Source organism: Pantherophis guttatus, chromosome 1, assembly GCF_059756535.1.
Source record: "Pantherophis guttatus breed Tessera chromosome 1, ASM5975653v1, whole genome shotgun sequence".
NCBI classification, from domain to species: domain Eukaryota; kingdom Metazoa; phylum Chordata; class Lepidosauria; order Squamata; family Colubridae; genus Pantherophis; species Pantherophis guttatus.
The window spans coordinates 177,711,345-177,729,533 of record NC_142063.1 but is presented as its reverse complement, the minus strand read 5'-3'; the positions used below and the strand labels follow the sequence as shown (position 1 = coordinate 177,729,533).

The 18,189-nt window shown below is 37.4% G+C and overlaps 1 protein-coding gene across 1 annotated transcript in view; it reads left to right on the top strand.

The window, feature by feature from the left end:
- ABCA12 (ATP binding cassette subfamily A member 12) overlaps window positions 1-18,189 on the top strand; it is a 344,530-nt gene that overhangs the window by 271,238 nt on the left and 55,103 nt on the right. Inside the window, exons 39-42 of the mRNA XM_034433493.3 lie at window positions 406-493; window positions 1,667-1,772; window positions 12,774-12,828; window positions 17,920-18,097. Coding sequence (XP_034289384.2) covers window positions 406-493; window positions 1,667-1,772; window positions 12,774-12,828; window positions 17,920-18,097 — 427 coding nt within the window. The remainder of the gene's footprint in view (window positions 1-405; window positions 494-1,666; window positions 1,773-12,773; window positions 12,829-17,919; window positions 18,098-18,189) is intronic.

Sequence of the window (18,189 nt, the reverse complement as noted above, 5' to 3'; positions counted from 1 at the left end):
GCCTATGTTTGAGACCCAAATGCTGCTGTGTGGTAGAGTGAGCTCCCATCACTCACCCCAGCCTCTTTGACAGGTCATGGAAGAAACCCCCATGGGCATCCACTGGACAATGGTGATGTCATGGGCTAATCCTTTCAACCCAGAAGTGCCTCCAATATGAATAGGACGGGGATGGAATGTATGAGATTAGCATATCCAGATAGTCCAAGAATGTAGAAATCATGCTTAAAGAAAGAAAACGTGATGGTGCCATCAATCATTGCCCAAATATGTCAAGCTGTCAGAAGTGATGTACACTTTATGGGTTATATAACTTCCATGGAATTTAATTACGTGAGATCTAAGATGTCTAAAACATAAGAACTTTATTTTCTAAAATGTTCTTTTTTCCCCTCCCACATCTAGATATGGTGGCTGGAGTTTTGGGCTGCCTTTGACTAGTAATCTCCAATTTGATATAAGCCCAGTACCTGCTAACAGAACAGTAACAAAGGTAAACTACAAGCATTTAGTTGTCATGAAATATATCAAACCAATAACTGATTTCTTAAATTTAGTATACATGTAATATATCTTGTTAAAATTCACTATTTTACATGTATCTTATTGTAGATTTCTCAGGTAAATTAGTATTACTATTTAAGTGTTGTAGACAGAAAAATTGGGACTTGGAGAAATGGGCTCTTTTAAGGCAACTTGTCAAGTTCTTGAAAGGCATGAGATGCAAACAATTTCATGATTCATACTCAGATTCACAGTCACTATATTTTATCAACTCTCCTGTAATTTTGTATTAATAGATTATATTTTACATCTGTATAGCATATGCATAAAATGTTTCCCTTAACTCTGTGGTCTAGGAGATAATGGTCCATATTGGGAGGGACCATTCTGACAAATATGTCAACTGCAGTTTTTGTTTCTTTCTACAGTATTGTTCTCATAATTTTCAAGAAACATATATGCTGCTGTAGCAGGAATATCTAATTTTGGGTCATATCAGCATTTATTTAGTAAAGGAACTTTTGTTTGTCAGTCCCTAATGTGCTGAGAAAGCCTGTCAAGGCTAGAAAATTCATCTGACAGTAATTGCTTCTAATGGAACTGGACAGTGACTCTTATCTGAGCTTTCTGAGCAGAGTTATTTTTAAATACATTTTCTGTCCTCAGGTTCTATGGATAAAAGCTCTAGTTCTACTAAAACTGGATTAGCACTTTGGGGACCTGCTTTCTTGCTTCTTTGAGTTTTGAGAAAAACTGTTTTGATTTTGCAAATATTTTTTGGCCAATATAAATTTTATTTTGCTTCTACAAAAACAAACAAACAGATCCTAACAATGGAACTGTGGATTGGAACTATTATCACACAACTCATGAAGTTAATTAACTGAGCTTAGAAAAGTTACTCTTCAATTACATTAGTTCTCCAAGGATTCACAATCTAGAGGCCTGAAATTTTTCAAAATCCCCTTTGACATGAATAAACAAACAAACAAACAAATACTTTACTTTATTATTCTTAATGTTGTTTTATGGAGTGGGCTTGCAGGTATATTCTGTCTCATTGTTCACTTGAGTTCTAACCTTCACTGGTTACAAAGTTATTCACAAAATTACAAATACATATATATTGCCTGTTATTTTTGTGTCTGAAATTTAAATATAGGTCTGGTATAATCCAGAAGGATATCATAGCCTCCCAGCTTATCTTAACAGCTTGAATAACTTCATTCTCCATGCTTACTTACCACATGAAAACACCTCTGGATATGGTAGGTATCCACTTGCCACATAGTTTTCTATTTCAAGATGAAAGCTTTTGTTTTCCACCTATCTTTAAATACATTGTGACATCTGATGTATTATGTTACTGTTCATCTCTTCTAAAAACGAACCTGCAAAATTGCAGAATAGTTCCTCCAAGTTTTAGGCTTTCCAGGGCATCATTTATTCCTTTCTGAATTCTGCTACTGTATAGGTTATTGAATAAAATACAAATTGGTTGGCATTGCATTAAAATGAAAATCCTACAATGGAGCATTTTTGTTTTTTAAAAAATCTTAAATATACTCAACTAATAAAGAATGCTGAATATAATAAATATGAAACAGAAAGGTTCTCTGAAGGGATTGTTTTTCCATCAGCCATTTAAAGTAGCCAATAGCATATATGTGCTTTGACAAAAAGACTGTTCAGAAAATCTTGAAATGTCCAGATAAAAGTTAACTATGATTATGTTATTGTTTTTAAAATAGGTAGTAACAATCAAGACCCTATCATTGCATTTCCTAATTTTAATCCCCAGTGCAATTTTAAGATTAGAATTAGGATAGAAACCAAGATTTAGGACTTCTGGCGGTGACGACAGGGTGAGTGGAGCGAGGGAATGGGGCTCTATTCCCGAAGCCCGAAATTTTCTGGCGGGAGGCCCTAAAAAGGGCACAGTCAATCCCGGATAGACTGACAAGATAAAGGGGAAATTCCGATGACTTCTGGGTGAAGGGCAATTGCCTTGAACGGAGAGGAGAAACCCCTTTCTCCAGCAGGAAAGAAATCGGCCATCTTGGCCGGTTCAGAACCATGACAGCTGCAGAGCAGGAAGAGAAAATTGAAATACAGCATAACATGATCGGTATGAGAAGAGATCCCTAAAAGGTGGTAAAGCTGGATTGTCAAATGGTGGAGCTGTAATATCGAGACTTCGAAGCGTTGGGCAGGATTTCCGTCCCAAAAGCAGCGGCGATCAGGAGAGCGGAGTAGTTGACAGCAAACTTTAAACAGTGACAAAGAGGCGAACACAGACGAGAAGAGGAAGAAACTCTGGACCAATATATTTTGAGACAGATTAGAAGCAGAACTCTACAGGATTGGTGACTATAAATTCTACTACTTGATAATTTGTTACAGTTTTGATGAGTAAGAGACTGGAATAGTGGATTGTGTATATTAAACAGTGGCAGACTGGCCATACATAATTCACTAAGTGGAATTCAATAGAACTTTGGTGACTATAAAACTTACAATCGGATAACTCTATAACCTTTATAATTCTATAAACTGCAGAGACTTTAGAACTGTATAATTCTGAACCTTAACAACGAGAAAAAATTGTACTGTGCAAGGAGAATGAGAGTGCCATCTGGGGGCCAGAGGAATGATAGAACCAACAAAGTAGGTCCCATAAAGAAATGATGCAAGATTGAGGCGATATTGAACTGTTTTGGGGAAGCAATACAAGAAGAGGAAGAGAAAAAGAGAAACTTTGCTGAAGGACATGGGAGGACAATAAAATAAAAAGGGGGTATATATATATATATATATATATATATATATATATATATATATATATATATATATATATATATAAACTTTTACAAGAAATATAGGAAATAGAATTAACTGTAATACGTGAAACAACTGTTTAAAACTTAAGTATCTAAGCTAGGACTGGTGGACTTTCAAATTAATATATCTACATAGTCTGTATACATTTTTATATATACTTATTTATATTTATAAACTTACATAAATTTGTCCTAAACTGTCAAAAATTTGGGATATTATAATTAGAATAATCACATTAATTCTTATATCTTATACTTAGCTAATAGTAGTATATAATCTTTATAGACTTGCATACTTATACATATCTACATAAATCGGTCTTAAAGTATAAGGATTCTATATTTATAACAAATTATATACTTATATATATTTACATATTTATATTTATATATTTAAAGGCATATTGTAGGTATTACTACTATTATTATAGGATCACTGTTTAACAAATATATGAGTGTGGAGGCTTTAAAGAGGGAACTTGAATAGCTAAACTATTGCATGTTATTTTGGAAAAATCTCTTTCGACCGGAGAAAATGATGAGCACTACAACTATTACCAAGATAAGCAAGAAAGCAGCTTCAAATCCTGCATCTACAACTTCAATGCCTTCAAACCAATGCTTAATAGAGAGTATGTTTGGAACAGAGACAGCAAGCTCAATACTGAACATCCAGAGCATGCAAACAACATTATTAATGATACAAGAAGCAATGACAAAAACACAGGAAGTGATAGCAAATCAAGAGACAAAAAGAGAGGACTTCCGGTTTGCGAGCTTCGGCGACGGTGGTGACTTTTTAAAGACCGCCAGCCTCGCCGCCTGTAGAGCCGCCCCGCGAACGAGGAGCGGCTCGAAAACTCCGAAATCTTGAAGATTGCAGGAGCAGAGACAGCAGGGCACAGGTTGAGCCCCTGTAACCCCCCCAGGGAATTGCTTCTGGGGGCGAAAACAGGTGTGGCTCCCTTCCAACCTGCGGAGACTCCGGGCGGCGTGGGACGATTCTGCTTTCAGCAGAACAAGCCGGCAGCAGCAAACTTTTAAAGTGAGAGGAACTAATTTTAACAAACAGCGGAAATATCAACTTGAATCCAGAAACTTGAAAACTGCAAGTATTAGTGCTTTGTTGACTTTTTAAATCAAAAGAGAAAATGAGCGAGTGAAAGTGATTTGAAAAAATATGGCGTCCAGCGTTTGAGTTAACGAGCTAGTGAAAGTGGATTTGTCAAGCCTCCCTGCTTTGCTACAAAGTTGTAAAATTGCTACAAAGTTGCTCTATCTAAAGAAAAAATTTCTTTTGCCAAAATTTGACTTTGCTTTACTTTAGTTCCATCTGATTAAATCTGGGGGACTTTTTTAGAAGTTTCTGTGGAAGAGGGAAAGGAAAAAGAACTTCCCTTTTCAAAAAAACTAGCTTACGTGGCACGATGGCTTCAAAGAAGCAGGAAGGGAAGGCATCAGGGGGGGGATCCCCCACACATAAACATCAAACGCAACTTCCCCCTGCTCAACAGTTACAAACTCAGAAAAAAGAATTTGATGTGGCAGATTTAAAAGAATTTATTTCTAAAACTTTGGATGACAAATTTCAAGAATCACAACAGGAGATAGATGATAAACTTCAAAAATCACATCAGGAATTTTTGCAGGAAATTAATGAAGTTAAAGACATGGTGAAACAGAATCAAATTATGGTGACCAAAAAAATATCAGAAGTGGCGTCTGGCCTGGCAGATTTTATTGGGAAAGTTGATTTTAAAGTTGAAGAATTCAAATCAGAAGTTAATGTTAGGATGAAAGACAATGACTATAAAATTGATGAAGTTGACAATAAAATGCAGAGAATTGAAGATGAGATTGTTATGATACAATTCCGGGCGATGGAATTTGCCATACGGCTTCGGGGAATTCGAGAGGAGGAAAGACAGGATTTGAGACAAGTTTGCTCTGAAGCCCTGGCTAAGATTTTACAAGTTAATCCTGATTTGGTATTTCATAAAATAGATAAAATTTACAGAGTGAACTCTTGGGTGGCCAGGCAAAGACAACTGCCCAGAGATGTGGTCATATACTTTACTGAGAGAGAAATTAGAAATGATATCCTGCAAAAATCTTTTCTCACTTCTGTACAAGTGGGGGGCTCACGGCTTGTAATTTTCAAAGAATTACCTCCTAAAATGCTGAAAGCTAGAAAAGAATTTGGTTTTCTTGTTAAGGAATTGAAAAATTTACAGATACCCTTCCGGTGGGATGCACCAGCTGGGGTAATTTTTAGATATAAGGGAGAAGGATATCGGTTGAATACCGTGGAGAAGGCACAACACTTTTATAGTACTATTCTTAAGGAAAGAACACCATCTCCACGTACATCTACAGTTTTGGAGATTAAGGAGAGTGAAGAGAGGCAATTGAAAGAACAGTCTAAGCAGGAATTGGAAAATGTGCAAGGTGCAGAAGGAGGTTTTCTGAGTGAGCCCTTGCTGGATTCTTCTCCAATTTCGGATTTGATTCAGTTGACTGAAGTTAAAGATCAACGTATAACTAGAGCTCAATCCAAGCTACTTAAACAAAAGCAACAACAACAACAGGAAAGACAAGACAAGAAGGCAGTTAAGAGTACCGCACAAGAGATTGGAGCTATGGGAGGAGCGAGATCGAAGCTCTCAGATGAACTTCAAGCATATTGCTCTGCGCTCCAGAAAGAGGCTAATGACCTTTAAGTGTTTATCTTGGAATGTCAATGGGTTGAATTCAGCACAGAAAAGGAAGAAATTATTTACATATTTGAAACAATTTAATAATGATATAATATGTTTACAAGAAACGCATATCACAACTCAAGATCAAAAATATTTGATAAACTCAAAACTAGGAGCACATTATATATCTTCAACTTCGCAGAAAAAGAATGGTGTGGTTATTTATGTAAATAAAAAATTAACAGCAAAAGTTATAGAAGCAGATCAAGAGGGTAGGTTTGTAGCAATTGAATTGCTCACAGCAAATGGTCAAATTCTTTTGATTGGAATTTATGCTCCCAACCAACAACAGGATTATTTTTACAAGATGTTACATACTAAAATATTGCAATGGGACTACAGATCTATTTTAATCATGGGAGATTGGAATGGAGTAATTGATTCTAAATTAGATAAAAAGAGTTTGGCAAAATCTAGAATTAGATTACCACAGACCTTTTTTGATATGAAAGAAGATATGGAACTAAAAGATGTTTGGAGAATACATAATCCAAATGAATTGGATTACACTTTTTTTTCTGATAGACATAGATCCTTTTCTAGGATTGATTTTATCTTGTTGTCAAATGATCTACTTGTTAAGACAAAAAGAACAAAGATTTTTCCAAGAACTTTGACTGACCATAGTCCTGTATGGATAGAAATCGAGATGGATAAGGTTGAGAGACGTTCTTGGAGATTAAATGAGAACTTGTTTAGATATGAAAAAAATATAATAGAACTTAAAAAGCATTTGAAAGAATTTTTTGAAATAAATTTGAATAAAGGTACCCCAGTTGAAATTGTTTGGGACGCAAGTAAAGCTTATATGAGAGGGGTACTTATCTACATGAATTCTAAACATAGACTGTTCCGACAAAAGAAAAGATCTGAGTTGGAAATGGAAATAAAGAATAAAGAACAGTTACTTATTAAAAACCCAACAGATGAAAGAATACGAAGTGCTATAAAACTTTTGAAAGACCAATTCCAAATGCTTATGGCGGAACAAGTTGCAACAAGTTTACAATACGCGAAGCATAACACATTTTGCAATGCTAATAAACCGGGCAGATGGTTGGCCTACACATTGAGGAAAAAACAAAGTATACGGACTATTGACAGTATTGACATTGGAGGGAAAGAAATCTTTCAACAAAAATTAATTAAAGAAGCTTTTGTGGATTATTATACTAAACTATATGCTAAAGAAGAGGTGCAGAATGGACTTATAGAAAAATATTTAAAGGATAAGAGAGTTACAAAAATTACTGATCAACAAAAGGAAAGAATGAATTATCTTATAACAGAGGAGGAGATAACAGCAGCAATTAAACAGCTAAAAACAGCCAAAGCTCCTGGCACGGATGGTTTGACTGCAGTGTATTACAAAACTTTACAAGCTGAAATGGTGGGACAACTTAGAGATTTATTTTGCAATATTCAACAAGGGGGTAAAATACCCCCATCTTGGACAACTGCTTATATATCTTTGATACCAAAGGAACAAGTTGGTCCTAAAAAACCAGAGAACTACAGACCAATATCTCTTTTGAACACAGACTATAAAATTTATGCGAAGGTATTAGCCAACAGGTTGATGCCAGTAATCCAAAAGGTGATTCATGAGGACCAAGCGGGATTTATTGAGGGCAGATACATGAAGGACAATGTAAGGCAAGTAATAGACTTATTGGAATATCTTGATAAGAATAAACAGATTTCTGCAGTGCTGGTTTTTTTGGATGCGGAGAAGGCCTTTGATAGAGTGGATTGGAATTTTCTACTAAAGACTTTAAAAAAAATGGGCTTTGGGGACCAATTTATACAGGCGATTTCAGCAATTTATCAAGAGCAAAAAGCACAGATTATTATTAATGGAAGTTTGACGACAGAGTTTAAAATTGAAAAAGGAACAAGACAGGGATGTCCGTTGTCCCCACTCTTATTTATTTTAACATTGGAAGTCTTGCTAAATACAATACGGGACTCAAAAATTTTGAAAGGTATAATGATAAGGCAAGAGGATTATAGAATAAAGGCATTTGCAGATGATCTGGTGGTTACCCTATCACAACCAATGGAATCAACAATCCTGATGAACGACATTATACAAGACTATGGTAGAGTTTCAGGTTTTAGACTGAATTCAAAAAAGACTAAAATGATAGTCAAAAATATGACACAAGATCGTAAACATGAGCTTGAAAGGAGGGCAGGTTTTGAAATTGTACCTAAGGTAAAATATCTTGGAGTTCAGGTTGCAGAATCAAATATGAAATTGTTTCAAAATAACTATGAGGTGTTGTGGCGAGAGGTTCAGAAAGACATGGAGACTTGGAAAAAGCTGCAACTGTCTTTACTTGGAAGAATAGCAGCAGTTAAGATGAACATTTTGCCAAGATTTCTGTTTTTGTTTCAAATGATTCCGGTGCTCAAAAGTGATAAACAACTGAAAGTTTGGCAAACTGGACTTAATAAGTTTGTCTGGAACGAGAAAAAGCCGAGAGTGAAATTGAAAATTATGCAAGATGTTCCAGAAAGAGGAGGCCTTAAACTTCCAAACCTACAGTTATATTATGATGCAGCAGCTTTAACTTTAACAAGTGATTGGTTTGGAAGTAAAAAGGCTGGAATATTGAATGCAGAAAGTTTTGATCTTGACTTTGGATGGCATGCTTACCTATTTTATGACGACAAAGTTGATAAAGTATTTAAAAGTCATATACTTAGAGACTCTTTGATGAGAGTTTGGAAGAAGCACCGACTCAAATGGGATTATAAAATACCGCTATGGCTGGATCTTGGTCATACCTTGTGGAATACAAATATAATGTCACTCGGGGGGTTTTTATACAAAGAGGTTCTTTTTACAGATGCGGGCAGATGGCAGTTGAAGACATTGCAGACACTGTTGGACGAAGGGATTAATTTAACCTGGTTACAATATAATCAATTACAATTGAGATGGAAAGAGGACCAAAAAACTGGTATTATGTTGCATGAGGAAGAATTGGTTAGACATATAAGAGAGAAAGGTCCAATGCATATTAAAAGGCTTTATAATGTTTTGCTAGAAAGGGATTCAGAAACGGAATTAGTTAAAGATTGCATGATTAAGTGGGCACAAAATTTTGAAGAACCAGTGATGTTGGAAACATGGGAAAAAATTTGGGTTCAGAATGTTAAATTTACACAGTCGCAGAATCTGAGGGAAAATTTTTATAAAATGTTTTATAGATGGCATTTAGATCCTAAAAAGTTGTCATGTATGTACCCTAATGTTCAGCCAAAATGTTGGAGATGTGAATGTTTGGATGCTACGTATTATCATGTTTGGTGGACCTGTAGGAAAGTTAAGGCTTTTTGGATAAAAATTTGGTGGGTCATGCAGAATGTATTGAAGAAAAAAATTCAATTTTCTCCACAACTGTTTTTATTGGGCATAGTTAAGGGTTTTACATTGGGTGAAACAAAATTGATATTGTATATGATAACAGCAGCAAGATTGTTGATAGGTAAATTTTGGAAGAATGAAGTTTTGCCTACTATCGAGGAATGGACTTCGAAGATGGCCAGTTTTGCAGAGATGGCGAAGATTTCAGCATATTTAAAAGATTGTTCACAAGAGACTTATGAATGGGAATGGAAAAGGTGGATAGAATATGTTCAGAACAAATATCAAACTAGAAAGTATCAAATAGCTTTTATTTGAAAACAATGTATTAGAAGTATCTTAATGTAAAGAGACAAAGAGGGAAAGTTATATAGGGGGAGGGATGGGTTCAGGTATATATATCAGTGTTATTAGTTATGAGTACATAATAGGGAAGTCTGGGGGGGGAGGGGTAGGGAGGGTTAGGGAGGACGGGAAGTTTGGGGAGGGAGGTGGGGGGGTGAAAAAAAAGGGTGAAAATGTAATTGTAAAACTTTTGCAATAAAAAAAAAAAAAAAAGAGACAAAAAGAAATAATGAAGACATTATATGTTTGCTGGAAGTACACATCAAGAAACAGTATAGTAAACTACTGGAAAACCCAAAGATAGGGAAACTCTATGTCACACTAGCACAACGGGGAAAAAAGAGGAATTGCAATATATATCAAGGAAACACTAAAATCAAAACAAATATATGCAGATGAGGAGGGAAGAATTCTAATGATAGAGATAGAAACAGAGCAAAAACAAATGCTTCTTACCACAATATATGCACCAAATAATAATCAAGTGGGTGGGCAGAGCATCCTGCCACTGCTGCCAGTTCGCCCGAACCGGGTAGAACCGGTAGAATCCCACCACTGATTTGGACTTATATACTGTAGTGCGTCCAGAAGTTGTGAATGCTTTACAGCACTTTCTGAGTGGTTCACAGTGTCAGCATATTGCTTCCAACAATCTGGCTCCTCCTTTTACCAACCTCAGAAGGATGGAAAGCTGAGTCAGCTTTGAGCCCATCTGTTAACCATCTCATTCATTCGCCCAATGAAGAAAGACTCCTGGGCTATTGTTTTGCCAAGAGTATAGTTTATTGGAGCGTAAATGGTTACAGAAGAATGGTAAAGCTGGTTCTGACATTTTCCACATGCAGACAAAGTAATTAACTTTCCCTTTTCCCTGGCCACGCCATCTCCATGGTTATCAACAAATGTCCAATTAGGTGCTGGTATATTGTTCAGGTAATGAGCCTTCAGTTTCATGGGCTTTTCTCCTTTGCACTTGGATGGGTGACCTTCGATAGCAGATGTTCCTCATTCAGGGGCAATATGCTGACTCTGTAAACCACTTAGAGAGGGCAATAAAGCACTGTGAAAAGGTATATAAGTCTAAGTGCTATTGGTATTGGCATTCCTGGGCTGGCATACTTTGGTTTCCCTTCCCCTTCCCCATCTCCTCCCTGCATTCCAATACTCTTCCCCCTTTGCTAATGTCAGGCTGTTGACTTTGCGAACCTTGGCTTGGGGAACAGCACCCATGACACTGTCAGGATCGCACTCCAGGCTGTGGGCAGAGTTAGCTTGCAATGCTGCATTCTAACCATTGCGCCACCACAACACCTAGCAACATAAACCAACAAATTCTAAAAAATCCCATATGTATAATAATGGTATCCTGGCGCCACTCAAAATGAATTTTGTCATACATCCCATTTATCAAATTTAAATTTATTTTTTTAATTTAAATTTAACCCCATATAATTTTTTTCTTATAAAAATATTATTTGCTGCCACTGTAGATAATACCTGACTGATTTTTATTATTTTTTGTATCTTTGATTTTCCATATATTGCCTTCTTCAGCATCTACACATACCATCTTCTTCAGTTCTACAAGTTCTGGCACCAATGTGCACATTTTTATTAATATCATTCTTATGTTTCCCTTTAATTTTAATCACTAAATATTTTTTAAAAATATCAGCCATAGTTGTTTAGCACAATACTGCCACATTTTCATGGTCTTTTATGTTTACAAAGTGACTCCTAGTTATTCTCTGAGAGAGAGAGAGAGGTGATTTCAAAATTTACAGAATAACAGTAACAGAGTAGAAAGGGACTTTAGAGGTCTTCTAGTCCAACCCGCTGCTCAAACCTATACATATATCATTGCAGACAAATGACTGTCCAATTTCTTCTTAAAAACCTCTAGCGATGGAGCATTCACAACTTCTGGAGGCATTTATCTGACAAATGAATAAATAAATAAATATGTTTAATACCCAATTTACCCATGCTTTTGGAAGTTCAGATTGATTTATGTAAAATTGCCAGTGAATTTTCATTAGACAAGATAAAATTCAGAAATAGTTTACACATAATTGTGGCATTATGAGTATATGCCTAGATGGAGACATACTTTGCCACTGTTGTTTCCTTGTAACTGATGTTTGGAGGAATGCTGCTCCACCACTCAGGTTAATGAGGTGGAAATCAACAGTTCTCAAGCTACACAGTAGTCACTGTGTAAACATAAAACAGACGTCAGCTCTCAAAACTGAGAAAGAATGCCCTTTGACTCAAAAGGATAGGAGGAACATTTTGCATGGATTAATTATGCAATATATGAATAACTTTCTTTATTCTATTCTAAATCTTTCTCCAATCAACTGAATTGGATAACCCTGATAATTCCTCTTTCCACTTTCACAATCAAGATTATTTTATACATCTTGATCCCACTCATTCATCTTTTTTTTCTAAACTAGTTCTCAAATATTTTTCTCGGCAGTAAAGCTATAGATCAGGGGTGTCAAACTCTATTTCATTGAGGGCCTCATCAGGATTGTGTTTGACCTTGGGGGAGTCAGAGTGGGCGTGGCCAGCTCAATGTCACTCATGTCAGGGGCACCTGTGATGGCCCAAGCACTCTGCTAGTGAAAACAGGCTCCCGAGCTCCATTTTCAACTGTGATGGCCTCCTGCAACCCTCTGAAAACAGAGCTCCATTTTCACTGGCAGAGGCACTATGGGCCGGTCCTTTACTGTTTCCAGGGCAGCCCCATGGGCCAGATCTAAGCACCCTGTGGGCTGGATCTGGCCCCCGGGACTTGAGTTTGACATCTTTGCTATAGATCATTTAAATTGCCTTTTACCTTAATAGCAGAAATATAAAACTGTTAAATCTTTCAGTTTTTGAACTAGCACCTATATTCAATAATGAAATAAAGTCCCTAAATGTGTTTTATTACTATTGTAGGCATTTCTGTTATTGCTCATCCTTATCCTGGTGGAGAGAGTCAAGAGCAAGCCATGTAAGATGTTAATTTTATCATTTTTCTCCTTAATATAATTGTAAGAAAAATAGCCTGATCTTTTGCATTACATTTACTTTGAAGTATAATCTAGATTATATTATATGCATGTCAGTCATTGTGAATAGGGACTGTTTATGTTTTATACAGTATGTTTTGAATTTATCATAAATATTATCCCAAATAGTAGAACAAGAAATTGCATAGTGCTGGAGAATATGTATATATTTAAATATTTATGAACTTCTGTAATTTTATTATCTATCCATCTATTCATTAAAATCAAGATAAACAATTCAACAAAAAGTAAGTAAAATTATCTGATTAAAAATAGAATAGGAACTGAGTTATTATAGCTGCAACCAAAAGCATAGTTTGTTAACCTGACTTTAGTTAGTAGCCTGGCCTCTAGGGAGGAAGAAATTCTATAACCAAAATATCATAGCCATGAAAGCCCATTATTGCATATCCACATATAGCCAACTTTATGTTACATTCTGTAAAGACATCACAAACACTGAACACATAGTGTCTCATGTAGTTAGGATGCTGAATCAGAAAACCATTGAGAGACTCTCAAAACCATTGAGAGTCAGAAGACCAATGAGAGATCAACAGCTCAGCAGTTCAAAACCTGAGAGCGAGCTGCATGACAGAATTAGCTCCCATCAATTTATCCTAAATCCTGCCCACCTAGCAGTTTGAAAGCATGCAAATTCAAGTAGATAAATAGGTACCCCTATTCAATGGGCTAATAATAGGGACATAAAAAGAGTCCCTGTGGGTGTGCCCTGGGCAACAGTGATGTCACTGGCTAATCCTTTCAACCCGGAAGCATCTTGGTAGATGCTTTCAACATGAATGTAGCAGCAGCTACATTCCACGAACACTGAATTAGCAATACTGATATTTCAGCTGGAAACCTGTGCACCAGGTAACTCAATTTTTTTTTTTTTGCTCTACATATCCATGAATGACCATGAGGACTGATTTTGTGGTTACAAATACATTTGAATGAATAGGTAAATTCACAAATATAGAATCCACAAACAATGAGAATTGATGGAATATTGTTAAAAGACATCCCTATCAGCAGACCTTAGTACCTGGGTGGGCAGAGGTTTATCAAGCGTGGTATCCAAGAGAGATGCTCCCTCAAATAATCTACCATATTTTTCGGAGTATAAAATGTTCCGGACTATAAGACGCACCTACCTTTTTTGGGGAGGAAAACAAGATATATGCCAGTGCATGGATATGGGAAATAATAAGAAATTTTACCAGTTTGGAACTGTTTTAAGTTTTTTTCTTTGCATAGATTGGTATTGTAATCAGAATCAGTAAGTTATTCAGCACGCAATCTGTTAGATGTAAAGCTTTTTCCCCCTCTCTTTATTTTCCTTCAGTTAACATTTTAATTAAGTTAGTGAAATGCTTTTTAAATTCCAGCTAATTGCTAATTCTAGACAGAAATTTTACAACAAAAGGACACAAAGAAGAAAATAAGACTCATAAAACACTCAAAATAACTCTGCCTTCCAGCAATTTGCCTTGCAGCAAACAGCAAACACGCAAACAGCCTGCTTTAGTTTCGTTTTCAGCCTGATTAGCACAAGAAAAAAAAATCTGCCTCCCAGCAATTTGCTTGTTTGCAGGAGGCCCGGGTGGCAATAGGCAATAGCAATCCCTGCAGCCTGAAACAGCTGAGGGTCAGGAGGCCGATCCAATGGACAATCAACTGCTTGTGCTAATTAGGCTGTGCTGAAGCTGAAATGAGCTGTTTGCTGCTTGCTGCAAGGAGGTAAATTGCTGGGAGGCAGAGGCCAAAGGGTGGGGGCCGGTGGGTGGGTGGGGCTACATTCAGATTATAAAACGCACCCAGATTTTCACCCTCTTTTTTTGGGGGGGGGGAAAGTGTGTCTTATAGTCTGAAAAATACAGTATGTCTCCAACTATGTAAAGGTTTAAACATCATCACTACTAATGGTTACATATATAGCAAGCGTATTTCTAGCCTGTGAATATAATATGTTTTCTAAGTAATATTTGGGTAGGAATCAGTGGTGAAATGTAAAATTTGTTACTACCAGTTCTGTGGGTGTGGCTTGGTGGTGGTGGTAATGTGATTGGGTGGACGTGGCCAACTTTTTTTTTTTTACTTTTAAAAGCATTTTTTCTACAACCTTAAGAGGGTGGAGAAAAAAATGCTTTTAAAAGCCTCTGACAATCCCAGCTGAGCCGTGCGATCATCAAAGGCTTTTTTTTTTTTACTTTTAAAAGCATTTTTTCGGGCAAAGAGGTTGTAGAAAAAATGCTTTTAAAAGTAAAAAAAAAAAAGCCTTTGATGATCGTGCGGCTCAGCTGGGCATGTGGGGGGGGGCAGGGATTTTTGCTACCGGTTCTCCGAACCACCACTCGCCATCACTACCATATTGTGATATTTACTATCACTAGCAAAGCAAACAGAATTAAAACTGAACCAGAATTCTGTTTTTCTTCTCTTAGGTACTTTACAAAGCGGGGGTGGTGGGTGGTGGTGGTGGGTGATGGAATCTTTTTTTCTTTGCCTTTTGTGTGGAGTGTGAGGGGTAACAGAACTTTGTTATTCTAATATCTTATTCTCCACATTCACAGATTCACAGCTGCACTTTTATAGCAATAGCTTAGTGTTTTGGGGCAGGTTGGCATGCACAAGTTTTGGAAACATAAATAGGAGAAGGATAGCAAATGATTTTATTTCCTTTTGCAATGAGTGGAGAAACGAGGATTTTTGTTTCTTCAGGGCCTGCAACACTTGGGGGTAAAGCACTGATTTTTAATACCCATTTACTGGTCAGCTAGAGAAAGCACTGATGAAATCCCTTTCCCTGCATGCCAAAGTTTCTGGGAGTGAAAAGGATTACACAGCTGCCATCAAAATCTGTTGGAAGGACTAGGAGTGGAAGTAGTACCATGTGTAAAAACCCTTGTGTGCCTAGCTTTCCAATTTATTTTTGGGCAGTAACCCTTCATGTTGCAGGTTCTCCATTACAAAGAGAACACTTCTCTGTGATATTTAGGAATGTGGAAGGAATGTTTTGGCACCAAATCATTTTTTTAAAAAAATTTGATTTATATGCCGCCCTTCTCCGGAGACTCAGGGCGGCTTACAATGCGTTAAGCAATAGCCTTCATACTTTTGTATATTTATACAAAGTCAGCTTATTGCACCCACAAACTGGGTCCTCATTTCACCTACCTTAGAAAGGATGGAAGGCTGAGTCAACCTTGAGCCTTGGAGAGATTCGAACCAGCAGTAAATTGCAGGCAGCTGTGTTAATAACAGGGTGCGTAGACCACTGTACTATCAAGGCTCTTCATATGACATAAACTCTTTCAGATTTACTAATCTTAGTAGTTGTCATATTTAACTATAATTGTTCTGACATATTAATTGATCCTGAATTATTTTTGACAGCAAGTGTCAGTTCAGTTTTGAAAAAAGATTATGGAATAAAAATAAAGGTTTATATTTTATTATTTTACATCTCTGAAATAAAACATATCTGCATGCTGGTCATTAACATTTGGGGCTCATAGTCAGTGCTTAACTTTCTTCCTTTTGTTGGAAGAAATATCCATCTGGTTCAGTTCCAAGCTTGGAGAAAGACACTGGAGACAAAATGGAGGCTGGAGGCTGATTGGAAAGAGTGTCCATTTATTGATGAAGCAGAACCATATGGTGGTGCATGGTTCTGGGCAGCTGACCACATGGAGTTGAGAGAGGGTGGCTTTTATACCTTCTCTTGGGCTTTGCATTTGAACGTCCTGTTCCTGTGCAGGAACATGTATTCTATTGGCTGTTGTAGGGGTCATAGCTAACCCTGTAGCTATGACTGAGAAGTTTGGTTGAAGCCTGGAGGGTGATGCAATGTCCCCAGGTGATTTTGCAATGTGGTGAGCTCTGCTGCTACCATATTTCCCCCAAAATAAGACCCTGTCTAATACCAGGTCTTTTTGGGGGGGGAGGGAGATGTCATCCACTGACTCACCTCACTTGCCTGTGGCCTTCAGGAACTTCTTCGGCTGGCAAGGCCAGCAAGGCTTTCCTGAGGGCCTCTATAGCCGATACTATAGCTCCAGATCCGGAGCTCTGTTATCGGCTACAGAGGCCTTCAGGAAAGCCTTACGGGCTGCAGAAGAAATGGGCTGAGCTGTCCAAAGGTAAATTGTAGGGCAGCTCTCTCCCATCCCCACCAGGGGTTGGTTCTACTTACCTTTACTACCGGTTCGCAATGGGGCCGTGCGTGTGTGTGCGCTTTGCGTGCGCATGCACTCTTCTGCGTAAGCGCAGAAGCTTCTGCGCATGCACAGAAGTGTTTTCATGATGTCAGAGTCAGTGGGTGGGGCCTCCCGCCGGTTACTACCGGTTCTATAGAACCGGTGCGAACCGGAGGCAACCCACCACTGATCCCCACCCTAGCTTAATTTTTACCCGTGCACCCTGGAGTGGGCAGGGTCTTAATTACGGCTTATTTTGGGGGTAGGGCTTATATTGGGCGTATCTGTAAAAATCAAGCTAGGACTTACTTACTTTTGGAGTAGATCATATTTTTGGGAAAACACGGTAGATAATCCTATTATGTCCTGGAGGGTCATGTCTTAATCCCATCACCCTGGAGCTGAAGGTCTTTTGTTTTGTAGATAGGCTTGCCCAGTCCTGCTGGGGCTATTAAGAAAAGTGGGGGCTGCTTTCGAAGAGCATGTTTCTCCTTTAGGGAAATATAATATTCTGCCTTTTTTAATATTTCTCAAAATATTTCATTCTTCTAGGAATGGGGTGGGCGCTAACATTGTACACTTTCTTTTTTATTTCCTGATCAACTTTCCTAGGAACAATAACTTAACTCAGACAATTTTGAATTTCTTACAATGCTTCCAGCCTAACTTTACTCTGGACAATGCAGAAAATTAAGCCAGTTCTCCAGAGAACTCCAGCCATAGTCAGGCCCATTAGAAGATTCTTTGTATAGAACATCTTAAAAGCTGGAGCTGGCCATGGCTGGTCTGTTCATCTTTTAAAATGTTTTCATTTCTTTTTCGTCTCCTCAGGCTTAGTAGTTTACTAGATATCATTGTGTCCATGTCAGTCTTGATTGGATACTCCATCACAACAGCTAGCTTTGTGCTTTACGTGGTCAAGGAACATCAAACAAAGGCAAAACAGCTACAGCATATCTCTGGCCTTGGTGTGACCAGCTACTGGGTGACTAACTTCATTTATGACATGGTGAGTAGCTTATCTCTTAAATATAATATGGAAAATACCACATGATGAAATGAAGCAAAAAAAAATAATAACTATATTTGGTGGTGCAGTGG